The sequence below is a fragment of the Poeciliopsis prolifica genome, unplaced genomic scaffold, assembly GCF_027474105.1.
Source record: "Poeciliopsis prolifica strain line A6 unplaced genomic scaffold, Auburn_PproV2 SCAFFOLD026, whole genome shotgun sequence".
In the NCBI taxonomy this organism is placed as follows: Eukaryota; Metazoa; Chordata; class Actinopteri; order Cyprinodontiformes; family Poeciliidae; genus Poeciliopsis; species Poeciliopsis prolifica.
The window spans coordinates 1,191,638-1,209,764 of record NW_026562401.1 but is presented as its reverse complement, the minus strand read 5'-3'; the positions used below and the strand labels follow the sequence as shown (position 1 = coordinate 1,209,764).

General features: G+C 40.3%; 1 protein-coding gene across 3 annotated transcripts in view; it reads left to right on the top strand.

Moving 5' to 3' along the window:
* The window catches only part of creb5b (cAMP responsive element binding protein 5b), a 44,240-nt gene that overhangs the window by 11,091 nt on the left and 15,022 nt on the right, over positions 1–18,127 (top strand). For all 3 annotated transcript variants that reach the window (XM_055047945.1, XM_055047944.1, XM_055047946.1), the window contains 2 exons: positions 11,002–11,128; positions 12,568–12,675. In XM_055047945.1, the coding sequence (XP_054903920.1) occupies positions 11,002–11,128; positions 12,568–12,675 (235 nt within the window). The remainder of the gene's footprint in view (positions 1–11,001; positions 11,129–12,567; positions 12,676–18,127) is intronic.

Genomic DNA, 18,127 nt, shown 5'->3' with positions numbered 1-18,127 from the left:
AATTGAGGATTTACTGTGCAGCTTGTTGTTCTGAATACAGGATAATCTTTGTGTAGGTATAATCTGACCCCGTAAAAATGTTTGCCACATTTTCCCCGTCTTTTTGACAATACATCACAAAGGTATTCATACCCCTAGATGTTTTCCCCATCTTGTCCAACGAGTGAGGAATCTCAGTCTTAACTGTGACTGAGCCATTCTAGCAGATGAATATCTCATGCATATGGTTTTGCAGCCTCTAACTGATTTCCGTCCGGTTTCGCCTTTTATTTAGCTGCGCTCCTGAATTGTGGATCTACGTAGTTCCTCCAGTACTAACATGTGTCTCTTGGCTGTTAATGACTGAAAGCTCTCCTTGTGTGGCCTGTAAACACAGTAAAATGCCATGTCGAATCATGGCATTTGCTTTTTCATTGTCTAAATTTTGGGTCAAGCAGTATTCTTTGAAATGGGCACACCTGGGGGTTTTGTTTTATCACCTAATCCTGCTTCCATCTTCATACATTTGCCCTTTGACAACCATTAACTGTCCTACTTCAGTCCTTATGCTTTAGGTCCAGCTGCATTGACACTTTTGCCATAGCTTTGTCATTGTAACCCCAGGCCTGTGGCTGCCTAGTTAAACATTGAGATGGCTCAGTGTTAAGCTGGTCCTGTGTTCAAGTTGTCCTGTGTAGATTTACAGCTCGAGGAGCTGCTGAATATTGGATGGGAGGCCCATCTCTAAGCCTGACTGACACCTCGTCAGGCTCTTTGTTGAGCACAGAGATGGAATTTCATCCCCTCAGAGGAGCAGCAAATCACTGCCAGTAACAGAGACCGTGCTAGGCGCTGCTTCACCTGAGTTCACCTGTCAGTATGAACTCCGTACCTCTCTGATGCACAATTTCTCTACTTGTCATCACAGCCTGCACTTACCACAACATCTTAAACAATTTGGTGAGGAAATTTGTACTTGTTAAATGATGCCACACCTTTGCTCTAGGAGCAGGAGAGGACAACCAAAAAAAAAAAAAATCACTTATTCTGTGACATATTTTTGAGAAGAACTTGCTCCTCATCCATGTGATGAATCTGTGGAAGTGCAGTTTGTTTACAGTGACTAATGAATCCTGACACATGAATAGGAAGAGCAGACCTACACAGGAGAAAAGCGAGCTGGAAAGTTTCACATCAGCAGGATGTAAATCAGTGCTTCCACAGGAAGACATTAGGACTTAGCGAAGTCTTTGTGCACAGGATCTCTTTACAAGGACACCCAACATAAAAAACGGTGCTTTGCAAAAACTGAAACAGTTATACCAGCAGTGATTCCCTTTGATGAGCTTAAATATCCAAGTTATCCAGTGCAATGCAAAATGAATGACTTTTGCTCTGATTTTTTTTATTGATTTTGCTAAAATTTAAAAAAGCTTTTTCATTATTAACCAAAGTATTTTTTTAAACTGTGCAGTCGCCCTCGTCAACAATGATGAGGTATATCCATACCTCTGTCACAAAGCTTTAAATACTGTTACACTTTAAGCAGCTGTTTGTTCCTGAATGAGACAAATGATATAAATTTAATCTCACTTCACTCCACTTCCTCATTTTGCTGCATACAGAATAAGCATCTAATGAATTAGGATAACAAGTCATTTTCAGTGCTTCACAGTGTTTACTAAAGAGCTTTGAGGCTTGGAATCAATTAGGATTGGTTTTCCTCAAGACCATTTAATTCAGGACTGAGTCGAGCCTGCAGCTGTGAAACCCGAGGACTGCCCTCTTTCTCTTTTTCTCTCCTTTCCTCTGCTCCGAGTCCTCAAGCCAGGTCTTTGGGGACCTTCGTTGACACAAAACAGTGTTAAAACCAGGCATAAGAAACAGCCAGCAGATCCCAATGTCGTAGCTCGTGTCAGTTCATACGGAAGGCCCTGAATGCCCTCTGCCTTTCTGATCACACACAGCTGGTGCTGAGCAATGTCCCAGTTAACCATGTTGGACACTCCTGGACAACCACCTGAGATACAGAGTTTTGTGGAAATTGCAACCCTTTGACTTACAATAGGTGGAGATCTCAGCAGAGATGGGTGTGGGCACAAACTATTAAATGTGACATTTTTCCTGTTTTTTTTTGTTTTTTGTTTTTTTTGGCTCAACGGAATAATTTAGTCCAGTTGTTTGTTTCCATTGCACATTACAGTCAAGATGAACACAGCCGCTTTAATTAAAAAATTGCCATCCACATGCGGGAAACTATCAGTTATTCAGGCAATATTTAAAGACATCTTTAAATATTTTTTGCAGTGTGTTTCCTTTTAATGCTTTTCTATTACATAAAACTAAATATGTCAATTATGTAGATTAAGACTTTAGATGACCAAGCGTCATTTATATTTTAAATATTTTATTTGGATTTTATTAGACAGACCAGCACAAAGAAGGACGTTATTATAAAGTGGAAATGATGCACGGTTTCTGAGTTTTCTTTAATTGAAATTTCAAAAATTCATGTGAGAAATAACTGCATGTAGCAAAAGGTTCTCTGGACAGACGACACTCAAACAAAACTTAAGAACATGAGTGATGTTAGCAGCGTCATGCCACCATCGGTTGGTCTTGGTCAATACATGGCAAAAAGGCAGTAAAATCTGCCAGAAAATGCAAAAGACTTGAACTTGTTTGAATTGTAGGGTTTTCGTAGTATGTGAAAATGAATGCAATTTCAACTCCGCGATGCAGGAGTTGAAATTTAATGTTCACAGATACTCTGGATTAGCTTGAGGTATTTTCTAAAGATTGGACCTACACTTCAAAGCGATAGCCCAGAAAATTTGCAACTGTCATTGTTGTAGAAAATTGTTTTGCAAAATGTTGCCTCAGAGGTTTTCTGTATAAATAAATGCCACACTTTTCTGATTTTCTTCCATTTTACAATTAGCCCCCAGTTTTGTGTTGGTCTTATAAAATGCTGATTAAAAACAGTAAGCTTGTTTGCTAAATTAGATATAATACAAATGAAGATGCCTGAATAGTTTTGCAAGGCTCTGTTGGTTAGTGGGTGCTGAACTCTGTACAGTATGAGCAAGTGATTCATCATTTACCATCAGTGTGAAATTACAAGCTGCAACCCTCCAACCACTGAATTAATATGTCATTCAGCTTTGGTTTGTGACCATCTAACCAGAATAGGTTTTGAAGATTTTGTCTAGTATTTTTATTCAAATTGCATAGTTGCATTAGATTTGCAGAAATTTGCAAATCTAAAAATTATACCATCCACCATGCTTATTTAAAGTTTGCCTCCTCTCTGCAGACAACCATTGAGCTTTCTTTTAGATGTCACATTTATAGCTTCGCTTGCATTATTGGTGATGTTCCACCCTGGGTGCATTGCATGCACCATGTCGAGCTTTGTAGGAAGTCATATTGTGGCTTTGTTTCCCATGCTGCTTTAAATGCACATCATTTTTCACACCTCGGTCGCCCAGCTACTTGTGGTCCTTCTTTTTGCCTTTCAGGGAAGTAGCACAAATACATGCTCATCTTCATGCGAAGGCCTGGGTGATAAATAGGTTCGCTGTAAGCCCTTTGCAGAGAAACTTGGTGGTTCGCCGACTGATTATTTAGGACCATGGTTTGCTGTTGATTAGTGACGTCTGTCAAGTGTGTGATTTATACAAGAAAGGTTTGGATGGGACTTTTTTTTTATATATAGTGATTAAGCTTGTGCTGTTTCTATGGTTATTTAAATGAAAGATTCTTTATGGAGTTGATACTTTTGTTGATTTTTTTTTTCTTGTACTAAATATTAGTTTGTGTTTCTACATGCATACAAATAAACTTCATCGCTTCACCTATGCAAATACAACAGCAGGTAAAAAGAAATACTTCTCATAGAGAAAACTTTGACTTTATGGTGTTCATCATTCAAACTAAACCATTCCATTCTTGTTTTTGATTAGATATGTTTCACAAAATTGTGTTAAGGAAGAAGGCCCATCCTTTGTGAAAGCTTAGGGTCTTCACAAAATCTTTACATCTAAAATGCGGGCTCCATTTGCACATTGGATATAAAGTGCAGTTTTCATCAAGTAGTAGACAGACAGATGTATCTAGGGTAATAAATTGCAAAAATTAAAAGGCAGCGAGAAAGCAGGATGTACATCTGACCTGAATTAAGATGAGCTCATTGTGTACTTCAGCGGGTTTAATAGTGCGTTTGTAGAGGAACGCCCAGACTCTGTTCCCCTCTCATTCCAGCGGGCCTGTGTCATCTCTGCCCCGAGGCCACCACACATGCAGGCTCCTGCAAACGCAACTCACACATAGGGATGTGCCTTGCTTCTCCCGGGGTGAGCGGAGGGATCGCAGCGTGGGGAAATGAGGAAAACGGGGGATCAGAGGTGGACAGGGAAGAGGAAAAATGGGATCAGAGGTAGATGGAGAAGAGGATGAGGGGTATTAGGAGCTGGATGGAGGAGGGGAAATGAAAGATCAGGTGGGTGGAGGAAACGGAGAGAAGAAAAGCAGCATTTTTATACCAGGCGGATGGTCACTTGTTGGGGGTGGAGGGACGGACAGAACACACGTCTGTACAAGGAAAGGAAAAGACACATCATGTCTGGATGAAAGAAGGGATATAATAGTATTTGAAGAATTAAGGTGGGGAAAATAACATTTCAAGACTCTAAAAAGAATGTGAGGGTGGAAATAATAGGCAACAAGAGAAGACATGAATCAGAATGCAAAGGAGAAAAAGTTCAGCGAGGGATTAACATACACAATGCAAATCAGATTTGTTTGCATGTTTGTGTTCGATCAAAAGTGGCAGCGGTGGAATGTGAGAAAGTGAAAGGAGCTGTGTGTTTGCCAGCTGTTGGAAAACCAGTGACGACAGGTGTCAGCTTAACTTGTTCAGAGATGACTTACTTTTTCTGATTCACTGCTGGTATAACTGTGCTGACATAATTTTGTTCATAGTAAAAAGAAAAAAATAGATCAACGGTCCAATCCTTTCTCTTCTTGGCCTAAATGTAAACAACTCCACTTTGGATGTACTGTGACTTGCTCATAAATTCAAACAGAATCCCATAAGCATATGCTATGATATATTTTATTAAGATTTTATGATGATGTAGATTAGAGCAAAGTAGAGGATTATAACAAAACGTATTGGACATTTTCATAAAAATCTCAAGGGTGTCATGTAGGTGCATCCAACCACGCGTTGTTATAATTACAGCTGAAAGTCTATAAGGTGATGTGTATTCTTCATTTCAAAATAGCTCAAGCCTATTCACACTGGATTGACTGCGAATAGCAGTTTTCACATCCTGCCACAGATTATCCATTGGATTTCGGGCTGAACTTTGAATGGGCCATTCTAAATCTTAATTATACTTTGATCTAAACCAGTACACTGAATGCCTGCAAACTAAAATTCACACTTTTTATTTGTAAAAGAAAATGTTAGAAACCTATTTTCTTTTCCTTCCATTTCACAATTGAAATATCAAACAAAATAACACTGTTTTTGTTCATAACAAAATCTGAAAAAGTTCAAGGCATGGGAATACTTTTACACAATGAAGCTTATTGGTAAAATAGCGTTATTGACAGCCGCTCATCAACTGTGCTTTGGAAAGTGAGGACACCCCATTTAAGATCCTCCCCAGTGAAGCTCCCTCGCCGCATTCATCTCATCTCTAGCACGCTAATAAAAGTCAGCCTGTGTTGTAACCCATTACAGCTGATTTACTTGATCAGATTCGTATTATTTCCTCAGTCCAAACCCCATGGCACTCTCCTCCCACCAGTGATTAAAGGCAGTAAATCAGGGGCAGGTCCTGCGCAGTGTTTACTCTTAGAGCCAGGCAGCTGCAAGCTGTTTGAGGCCCTTGTTTCTTTTTCTGTTTATCGCTGTTCCCATGGCGACTGCACCACCATCTCCCAAATGTCTGGAACTTGGCCCTGGGCTGTTTTGGTTACGTACAAAACTTTTTAGCTGCTGCGTCTATCCCGAGCTCACAGTGACTTCACCCAGCGAGGAGCCAGTGCAGCGATGCTGGAAGGGTCCAGGAGAGAAAGAGAGGGAAAGTGAGGCGCAGAGGAGAGGAGAGGAGGGAGGGACAAAATCAAGGGGTATGGAGGCACTGGGTGGGGGGAGGGAGAAAAGCCAAGAGCATTACATCATTTCTGGAGCGGAGTCAAAAAGGGAAGGACGTGAGTCAGTGGACTGAGTGAACCTCTCTCCGTCTTTCGGCCGCTTTGGATGACGGCCAGGCCGCTTGTGTTTTAAGTCCCAACACTTGAGTTGGAGTTGGGGACTGGGGCGGTGTGCGCACACTGCAGGTTTGATTAGAACTTGAGCTCAAGTATGACCACCCTGAGGGGCCCAGAAAAGAGTTATACCAACTTAATAAAACAAAACAAAAAAAAACCTTTTCTCTTCCATTTGGAAAAAAAAAAGTACCAGAAAAGTGACAGTCAAAGGAGAGAGCAGAACAAAAAAAAAGCAGTAGAGGGGTTCAGGCAGGGAAGAAGATCCAGTAATGATGTCATGGTGGAGTGAAGGTGGGCGGCGTTGGTGGTATGGTGGTGGTTCTTGGGCGGGGATTGAGAAGGAGAGCGAGGCACTCAGTAATGTGAGAGTGCAGGGTCAGGACTGTGGAGTGTCTACCTGCTCCCCCCAGGGCCCTACGGCACAGGCTATTATCAACCCCTCAGCCGGGACTGTTATTATTCACTCATATACATGCACACATGTTCCCACAACATAAAGTATGGCATGACTGCAACTAAAAGGTATTTTTGTTGTTGTTTTTTGGTCATCTTAAGGGTATAATGAGCACAAGAACTTCCTAACTCACATAAGAAAGTAAACAGCGCCTGGAATATTTAATTCACTTAAAAAAATACTTTTGTGATTACATGATTAGTCAAATACACAAATAGCATTAAACACAATTTCCTGATCAGTAAGGAAGTGGTTTGTAAATAAAAGCCATACATTGTTTTATGTGTTAAACTCTCTGAGACAACTAATAATTGAAACTGAAAAGGCATAGTTTAATACACAGAAGAAGTGCTGTCAGATGCTAGAGTTGTTTTTCCATCTGTTCAATTGAAAAACCTTTTTTTTTTGTGAGGCGGTGACAAACAGATACTTGGTACTAGCCATTCTAACACCAAGGTGTGTCCTTGGTAAATGACTCCAAGGGGGACTTTTTTTTTAGAAAGCAAGAGGCTACATACTCCACCTGCGCTCTGCTCCATTTTAATTTGTGCTATTGTGATTTTTTTCTCTCTGCATTCACAAGAAATTGAAGTCAGGATCAATAATCTATGAAGCATATATTCTTTCATGCATAACTAGAGTGCCCTGCAAGTATTCATTCCCCTTTGTCTTCTGTTACATTGCAGCCTAACAGAACAGCGTGTTGAAAGTTTACGTTAAGTAGAGCATTACTGTGATGTGGAAGGGAAGCGATAGACTGTTTTATAGAATGTTTAAAAGAAGAAAAAATAAAAATGTGACGTGTGTTTGTATACATCCTTCCTGCTATTGCTGGTCTGTTGATGTGGCACCCTTCCAGCCGCACATGTGGAAACTTACATTTTTGCTTCTTTTTAGCTCAAGGTCAGTCAGATTGGATGGAGAGCACCTGTGGGCTCGCATATGATTCTCAATTTTATTTTGGCTTGGGCTTTGACTGGGCTTTTCTAACACATGGATATGCTTTGATCAAGACCAGTGGTTCTTAACCTTCATGTTTCTTATGTCTCTCTGCTCCATCACACTTGATTGAAATTATTGCATTTTCTCCTCTGCATGCCATCAAGTGCTGCAGAAACCTGTTAATCACCCATTCAAGTGTGTGGCAGCAAGGACACACCTGAAGCAGGCAGTTGTATTCAGATGGATGTGCAGAGTTAGATTACTGCCACACATTGTTTTAAATTTAGGCCATAAAGTTCAGTGTATAATAAGTACAGAGTACCTTTCCCATATATTTGCTAGGTCTGGTACATGGGTGAGGAAAACTGTTGAAACTGGACTTTCTTTGAGCCTCCTTTCATTCACCAATGGCTTTCTTCTTCCCCCTTATTTGTAAAGGTCAGAGTACTCCTGAGTAATCACAGGCCTCTCTCCTGTGCAAGCCTTTCAGTTTAGTGGAGTGTTGTTTTGGTAGGTCTGTGGTAATTCAAACTACAACAAATTTTGTTAAATATAGCCAAGGAAATTATATTTATTTATTTATTTATTTTAGTTCTTTTTATTCCACTTTTCAGTTTTACAGTTGTGTGCTGGGCAATTAAAAATTTACAATAAAATACTTTGAGGGTTGTGGTTGTGACGCGGGTGATGCGGAAAAGTTCAAGAGGTATGAATACTTGTACTTACCTTTAAAAAAGTTGTAATTTGATAAGTTAGCAGGACAGCTAAGCTAAAGAAAAAAGTATGTTTAAAGCTGGACACATAAAAATACTGTAAATAAAAAAATTTTGCTTCTAGAGTTAGAGAATTGTTCAGTCATAAAATTCAAATTGAAGCACAAAAATTACCACTTTAACCAATGCCTTTATGTCTACAAAGTATAGAAAACCTTTAGGTGGGTTTTACAAACTGGCAAACTGTTCTTTTTTTTTTTCCACCATGCAACTGTTGCTTTATTCTCTTACATTTCCAAAGTGTTCATGTTGAAATAGTGTAAATGTGGAGCCAGGCCATACAACTCATTGTACTTTCATGACTTTTCCCATGTGGGAATGCTTGGATTCGCCGCACTGCTCAGGTGTCATAAGTGCTGCTAAATGGGTGTGATTGTGATAAATTGGGATGTTAGAGAGGACTGACATGTAGTCAGATGGTAATAGTTCTGTATGTGAACGTGTGTGTGTAGCAATCAAAAATGTCTGAGGCGTAAATGCTCATTTTTAGGTCTGGAAAAATACAGGTATTTATTCAGGTGTGGGACTGTTTGCTCCACTGCACCCCTCTATTTTGACATCAGTCCTTCACTGCTCTCTATTACGGTAGAAAAAAAAAAAGGTGATGCTGTCGATTGATTTCTTTAATTCATTCAACACGCCTTACCTAAATGCTTCTACCCAGTTTTATTTTTTTTAAATGCTGAAGAAAACTGAGCTTTATTGACTCTTCGAGCATCAGCATCCATCATGACGCTACTGATAACAAGGGAATTATTGATTTCACTGCTGTGGGTTATTAAAAAATCATGCAGAGTGTGCCGTTTTTAGGCTGAATGTAACTTTACGCATGTGCGTCCTGCAGCTGGAAATTGATGTTCTGACAAGTGGGGATTTAGTGGCAGTTGTATAAATGATTTGACAGCGTGCAGATGTAGGTAGTATGGTTGAGCCATGCAATTGAGACGTGACTGCTGTCATTAGCCGAAGCTTAGCGTGGGCCTCTCTGCATATCACTTATTGATGTGGCCTCCAGTATTCATTGGCCGGTTGTTTGGAGCATTTTTTTGTGGTCACTGAAGAGGATTTTCTCCACACCTCCTCCACTGCACATTGCATGTAGTAGCTGAGAAAAAAACATAACTCATTGAGCATGGACACAGTCATCTAATCCATGAATATATATATTTTTTGGCTGTGTAAAGTGGATTCAAATAATGTCAGCAGGAGCAAGCTGAGAGCAGAAGTTCTTTAAAATTGTGCCGAAAAGGCATGAAGGGCCAAAGTGCACCTTTTACTTGAAATCTTAACAATTCTTTGCTGAATTCATCTTCATGTGAAACTACATGTAATTTGTGAGGATTCTTTATAGTTTTTGTTCCATTTTTGACGTTCGTAAATCTGCTCTCCGTCGCAGGTAGGATGATTTATCTGTATACGTAATATTTGCTAAAAAAATGTAGCTTGTTAACTTTTAGGGGAGTTGGGTTTAGATGCACATGAACCCATTTAAAAGATTAAAGCTTGCACCATATTGATTATATGATGATGAGATATTAGGAACCACAAATTCAGATATAGACCGCCTCATGTTGTCTTTTATGTTTTTCTTCATCATGTATGTGTTTTTTTGTATTTTCTTTTGGTATTCAGTACTATTATTTCCTGTAGCTCACCATATACAGACATTTAGTTTATTTTACTCTTCCATGGAGTGCATCGATGTATGTAAAAAGAATAGAACCAATAAGTGTGTTTAACTTAGACAGTATTGAGAAAGTAGTTGTTATGATTGTTTTTTTTCGGTTACATTTTTTTGGTAACCAATACTGCACCTTGAAAGTTTGAATAGAAACTTTATGCTTATGTTTCTAATTATACTTATTCATCAAAACATTGCATTTAGAAATAATTCCTCTGGATTTTATCATTTGAATTCTTGAATGTGAAATATTAAGATGACCTTCTTGAGGAGTTTTTGTATAATTATTCATTTATGTAATCAACCAAATCAAAATTTTTGTGCAGCATTTCAGAACCAACCATGCACCTGTTTTTGCCTGACAAGAGGCAAGTTGTGTCCACTGCAGCAACAGATTACAATTTTCTCAATTTTACTCTTAGTGTAGTGTAAGAAAAGATGTCTCTTTGACTTTATCTACCAGCAGAAAGTAACTTGGAGTTTATTTGATTTGATCAGTGCTCACAATTTGTCATATTTCAATAGAATTCACTGCCAAACCATTGATCAACTCTGAAATAAATTAAATTAGGGTGTGATATAAATTTTAAATTTTATTTCCTAAATAAAAATAAAAATTATTTAGGAATAAATTCAATTAGAAATTAGATTTAAACTTTTTTAGGATTAGATATCTCTACATAAAGATATAAAACTTCTCAAAAATACTTCGCAAAAATAAATAAAAAATATAATTCTTTGGTGGCAGGTACAAAATTAAAACAGGAAGGGACCTTGAGAACTGACGCAAAGCTCGTTTGGAGGATGTTAGACTGCCAGATTGCAGTTAGTATCAGAGTACAACTTGATGTTGTGACGTGGGTACGTGTGTTTGTGTGTATTTTCAGGCCAGTCCCCGGCTCTCTGTCCTCACTACTGCACCTACGAAACAGACAGAGACAGCCTCTGCCAGCCTCCATGCCTGGAACCCTGCCAGACCCAACCATGCCTGGCTCCTCCGCTGTGTTGATGCCCGTGAGTGTAACAACAGATTACAGTGCATGTTCACTTATTGAGGCCACCGTACGCGCTCTGTGCACTGCATGTGGGTTTGCTGTTGGGGATGTTTTCTATCACTATTAAAATTATTGCCCTGCAGAGTAAATCAGCTCCTGCAGCAATGAAGGATTCGTCCTGCGGGTTTAGATTTTAAACTCTTGTCTTTAAGAGATTTAAAACCACAGTGTGTAACAGGAATAATAACAATGTGCAGAAAGCTCCTCACATCAGGATATAACATATGTTCTCATTGTAACTCAAGACAAGCTGTGTTTATGGTACGGAAAATGTCCCTCCCATGTTTATTAAATTAGGAGCTAAGTGATTTGGGGGAAGATTGACGGTTCAGGAAAGGGGTGTAGGTTTGGGTGATATTTTTACACAAAATACACTTACTGCAATTAAGGTTGTGTGTCAGGTTCTAGACCTAAGTCTCTGCGGACACAGGGTGGAGGAAGGGGCTGCGGCAAAATGAGGGAGCGGTGGGGGGGAGGAGGGGGTCATTTCTCTTTGAGACCACCACACCAGCCAGAGAGCTGAGAGGCCAGAGCACTGTTCGCTCCCACACATATATATGCATATATATGCTTTGAGACTCTGAAACAAAGGTTTCTTCTTTCCTGCTTACATTTCATGGCAAACGCTACTCATATTATCGCCCTTGCACAGGTGACCTCTGACCCTTGTCAGCTTACCCAGTTGATTTCCTTACATTCAGGTCTCAGGTATCAGTCAGAGGCAGACCACGACAACACACACTGATACACACTGAAAGCCTGAAATACTAATCGTTCTGATTTAATCCCCGTTTGTTGCATTAACGTACATTGTAGCTATAGTGACCAAGCTTTGATGTTTTACGTTGACAGAAAGTCGCAGTGCTATCAGAAGCACATACACGCACATATACATACTTGCATCTATATTTGCACCACACACTCCTTTTGCACTGGCTTCCTGTGTTAAGTCCCTCCATTCTGGCTTCCTGTTTTGGGTCAGCTCCAGTTATCATCACACAGAGCTGTGCACAGGGCCAGCCCGTCATGCGAAATCAGGCTCTCACGCTCTCTCATCTAATCCAACACAGCCTAGTTGGTCAGAGTCTCACGCTTGACGGTGATTTTGTGACATAATCAAGGTATTTCACCAACATAAAAAAACCCAACAACAACATAATATCAGCATGCCACTTTCTTAACATTACTTGAATAAAATTGTTACAACCATGCAATTTCCTCCACTTCAAAAGTTTGCATTACTTTATGTGGGTGTGTCACATGAAATCTCAATGAAAAGCATAAAAGTATATAGCTATAGAGCGAAAAGAAAGTGAAAGGTTTGGCGGCATATGAGTAGTTTTGCTGGAAAATACCATTAAGTGCATCTGTTTCTTTATTTTATTTTTGTATCTTAAGATGGAGAGGCAAATGTCCATGGGTTCCAACATGATGGGCATGCCGAGCCCCGCCCACAGCAACTCCTGCTCCACTCACATTCCCTCAATGCACTCAGAAGCCAAACTGGTGAGTATATGTGCAAGTATCCACAAGGATACATACTGATTTCTACACACACAGACACACAAGTGTTGCAACTTTCTTTTCCACTGGGCTGTGCCAGCAACGCTGTGCTCTCAGGCTTGTGTGGATTTCATCATTCGGTGTGTAATCAAAGCTGAGTCTCAACCTGCCAGTGCAGCGCTGGCGACTCCGGCTGGAATAATGGGCCCTTTATGTGGTTGTGGGTTGCTTGCCCACCGACTGCCTGATGTATATCTTAATGTACAGAACATGTTCTGTAGGTCCTGCAACTTGTTAGCACTAGTTTAACGCTGTGGGGAAAAAAAATCAAATGACCTCATCCCTCACAAAGCAGGCAGTTACGGCAGTGGGAATGGGATGTGTATGAAGAAGAAGAAAGGCTGAAAGATGATTGGGCTTGTAGTTTAAGGCGGCATGGAGAATAAATGACAAGGCAAAAGAATTGGTGGTAAGTTGATGTGACGTTTTGTTCTTTCATCTGCACAGTCTACCACCTTATACACTTTTAACTGACTGGATGATTAATGTGCATTCCCTTGGAAAGGTTTTGTACCACAAGAGGGTAAAATTAAAGTTTTTTTTTATACATGTATGATGTGATAGTAGTAGTGCATATTTGTGAGGCTGAAGGAAATTATTTAATGTTAGCAAAATTGTGCAAGGTGTCATCCCCATAGAGGGAACAATTTTCACAACCACATTTCACCACTAGATTCTCGAGGATGTCTCTATTGTTGTTTTTTTGTAGAACCTCAGCTTCTAATTAGATGGACAGCATCTTTGAACCTCAAATCTCAGGTCAGGTTATATCGTCTGATGTATGTCCAGCTTCGAAGGTTGTTGTTCTGCTGCAAAGTGAAACACTGTGCCACTCTCAAGTCTTTTCTTCAGTTTTTGGAATTCCCAACAGCATGATGCTGCCACTACTATGCTTGACTGTGGCAATTGTGTGTTCAGGGCAATGAGCTGTCTTAGTTTTCATCACACTAAGTGGTTTGCATGCAGATCTGAAATAATAATGATAATTTTAAAAAATCAAGTCGTAATACTGTACATTGAAGTTTCTGTTTGTAATATTACAGCCAGTGAACAATAAGTCTGACTGCTTTTGCATTGCAATTTTAGATATTTGAAAAGTTGCTCTCGAAGTGAACAAAACTGCTTATTTCTGTAGCAACGTAGCCAACTGCAAACTTGTGTTTTCTGAATAAATAAGCGCATTGTCAAAACCTTGATAACAAAAAAAAAAAATATCCCAAGCTATGATGAAAAGCTTTGGCCAGTTTGTAATGTTTGGAGACTCTTGCAGATAGCAGGTCTTTTAGGGGAGAAACATCTTGTAGAGAGGAAAGAGGAGGTAGCAGAGGTCATCAGAAGAGTTATTGCACTGATAGAGGAGAGCGAGAGCAGTCCCAGGGCATTTAATTCTCCCTCTTTCTCCTGCTCTCTCAAGATTGATCGCCTTTGTAGTCTTTTGAATCTCCTCAACGGTTCCTATGGTAACACACTAAGGTAACACAATATTAGTGTATTAGGCTTATCTCTCCTCTGGCCTTCATCCAGACACATCTTACCCCTTTTTTCCTCCTACTATCTGTGTAATTGAATTGTAAATGCTCGGTTAGCTCTCCCATAAACATGTGCTCTCTAAATGGCTGCAGGCCCCCTTAACCATGCAACTTTCTGGTTTGTTGGCCGTTCAGCAACCAAATTTGGATCCATTGAGATTCTGCTCCCTGATGTCTGAACACGACTGATGGAATTCCCTGATTGTGGGCAGAAAGTGAGAGACTAATTGTGTTATCTGGGTGCAATCTCCAGCACAGGTTTCATAAGCATAGACCGGGTCTCTAATGTCTATGATATCCTCGCCGGGCCCTGTCAATAAATACGGCCTTGCTATCGGATAACTGGGCCATGATCAGGCCCATGTGTCCCCTGCGACGTTCTCAATCCGGCTCTAATCACATTACCCCGACCATGTTGACTTTCCGCCAATTGGAAATCTCCGTACTGTAACCCCACACCTCAGAGGCGCAGACCTGGATGGACTCTTCCTGCCAGCGCTAACACTGGGAGAGCAGAGAAAGGGATTGAGTGGGATTCTGAGAGGCATGTAAGCAATACACACAAAGGCAGGACGGGCAAGGGAGACGGAAGGTGAGACGGTATTGACGTTCGGTGACACTCAACAGTAAAAAGCTAAAAGATTTATGTTTCTAAAACAAACCTTGCTCCAGTTTCCTTTGTCCGTCTTTCTACGTGAAAGCATCACAACACATGTCCGTATGACTGTGTGATATTCTGCAGTAACTGGAGGCACTGGTTGCAGGGTTATCCCTCCCCTCAGAGAAAGCATGCCCAGAGCATGGGCTAATGAAGGCTAATTGATTTTGTGGTGGGCCAGAGCAGTAGGGAGGACTGTCTCTGGTGTAAATAGTTAATGAGCCAAAGGACTGCTGTGGCCCCTGGGGGACTCATATCTTGCTCTGAGCTCTCTGTTTGCACTCTTTGGGCTGAAGACTCTATCACTGTGATTCTTTGTTGTCCAGATTTCAGCCTGTGAGTGCGGTCGTTTAAGTGGTAGAGCACAGCCTGATGGTGGAATAATCGACATGCCTGCCTTTCCTTAATGCTTCGAGTCGCTTTCTAAGGGTTGGAATGTTTTATTAATCTTGTTTCAAGTGTGTTTTTCCTTCTTGTTTAGGACTGGGTGCTCATGGTGCCGGGTGTGGTTGAATTCTGCTCTGTTGTGGTCCAGGGAATTGAACAGTATGTGTTGTGTGCTGGAGGTTGTGGGATAGTTGACCCTCGCAGCGTGGAGGAAACACAGTAGAGACGAGGCCAAGTTCCACAGCTTGCCGGCCAAAGCATTACATCACTGCGCAGAGCCAGTTCTCCACGGGGCCTTGCAAACCGCTCGCGCACTCTCGCGCATACATCTCATGCCTCAGCTCTGTGTTGCCGTCATTTGCTTAGTGACAGACGCTTGGATGGCAACAGACTAACATACAAACAGAGGGAGGAAATCAGGAAATTAAAAAAGCATGCAGCGAGTGATGCACATGTGTGATGAACATGGACAAGTGATGAAAAACTGATTAACTTGTTTTCTTTCTCTCTTCATGCCTTCTTTTCATGCGTAAACGGCTTGATATCTTCAGGTTACTCTTCAAGTTTGAAAAGTCTGAAAAGTTTCATTTGTTCTCCAGTTTTTAGGTTTTCACATATAGGGACACAAATATGATTGAACATGGAGTTTTAAACTTATTTTGTGAGATTTATACTCTGCTTTTAGATATTGTTTTCAATAAATTAACAGATCAAAGCTTGATTATTTCCCATAGAAATAGAAAAAGACAGAGCCTTTCAAAAACATATATTTGTTGACAAGTGAAGCTTGTGTGTGAATCTGTGTTCATTAGCAAAGCATATCTTCATCCGGGCACCAGACTCAGCTCATGTCAGCAGGACCTTTTTCCAGAGAGAGGAGTTTTCCCATTGTTCCTCTGTCTCCTTTGAAAAAGTGCCGTGCTTGCACACATCCTGGCTCGCTTTCTAATTTCAGGCAAAGCAGCCTTGAAACAGCCCTAGTGCTGGTGTATGAAAATGTGTTATTTATTATTTCCCAATTATCTATTGTTTACATTGTTACTAAGGACAATAAATTTGTCACTAAGCATTGGTCTAGGTGCTGAGATTTTTATGTGGTAAACAATACTATATGTTCTTTCAGTGCAGCCTGCTCCACTGTGGAGCTGGCACCAGAAGAGTGGATGACATAATTCCTGGCAGGCTCTAAATATGCTCCTTTTTACTTGAAGGAGGAAAAAAAAGGGGAGCTGCTCTTAAAGAAACATTTCATAGCACACAAGAGAACCAATAATCAAACTGTTGTTATTGATCTAGTCACTTGTGAACAACTTACCGTTGTAATATTTCTTTATATTTCAACAGATACACTTGGCATTCAGATGAAAGATCTCCTTTAATCTCTAAAGAGTGCGCAAGTAAAGACAGTTTGCTTGAAGCACGGCGAGAGTAAAACTGGCTGTGTCAGCTTTCGTTTCAGATTAGAGTGAAATCTCTTGCCAGCAGCTAAACCATTAGCATACATGATCACCCGATTACACTTCCCATTCATTTTCTCCCGCACCTTTCACGGCGCGTCTTGCTGTGAGAAACAGAAACCTGTACAATTGAATGGTGAATGGTGGTATTGTCGGGGTGTGATGTCACTGAGCACAGACGGTGAGCTAAGAGCACAGCTGAATCTGCATGCTGCCTCAGTGAACATGAACACTGTATATGTCTGTACGCATGCACATTGTGTGTGCAAAAGGATGCTTGTCAGTGGATTGGCAGCCTCTCTTGGTACTCATTGTAGTCAAAACACAAACAACAAAAAGGTCTTAAAGACAAACCCTTATGCTTGCGTATCGTTTTTTTTTATACAGATCTGTTTTTCACATATTTGTGTTGAATGTTTATTGTTGTTGAATAAGCAGAACGATGCTAACTTTGATTTTTTTACAGATGTCTTTTTTTTTCTATTGCTATGGAGTCAAGTAGGTTTAGCGCCATAAATCTGCTGGATGAAAATGTCTACAAGTTTATTCGGCTCAGGAAATAAACAATAAAGGAGTTCCACTGATAATGCTTCTGCTATGTTCCCAAGTCAAATTCTTTAACAATAACCGTATACAGAAGTGATACAAATGGAGTATTATGTAGAACAATGAAGAATGTTTATACCCAAGTTATCCACCCTCTATCCAGATTAATTTCTTAGCCTTTCATACCAAGTGTAAGTCAGCTCATTCAAGTCTGCTACCATGGCTCTCAGAGCCTCAAGTTGCCTCAAGTATTCTTGGTTCTTGACTTCATGATGGCTCGATGGCTCGAAGGTTTGAAACACAAACATATTTGGGCCTTGCCTGCAGCAGAACGGGTTCTACTGTTAAAATGACAGTTACCACAAAGTCTTCTATTGGCAGATTGTTTTGATTTTGTTCCGATGACTGAAACAAACGACCAGGTTTTCCTCCTGACCTGAGAGTTTTTCTGTTCATCCTGGTTCATACAGTTCATCTCATTCACCGAGCCACACATTTACACACACGTATAAAGATTGGTTGGCGACATGGAAAACTGGGATTTAACTCCCAACATTCTGACCGAGCAACCAACACCCACATATGTCCTACTTAGTTAATAAATAGAAAACAGCACAGTTTATTTTAAACTGTATTCATGTATTTGTTGGATATATTTGGACATACATATGTTCCATATTGTTTAGGATTAGTAGAGGTTACAAGTAATCCTACAGAAGAACTTTTGAAACACTGAATCACTTTTCTTAAAAGATTCTGGCACAACAAGACAAGATGGAAAACATTGGCTGCTAAAGTCTTTCTTATCTCCCCAGAGA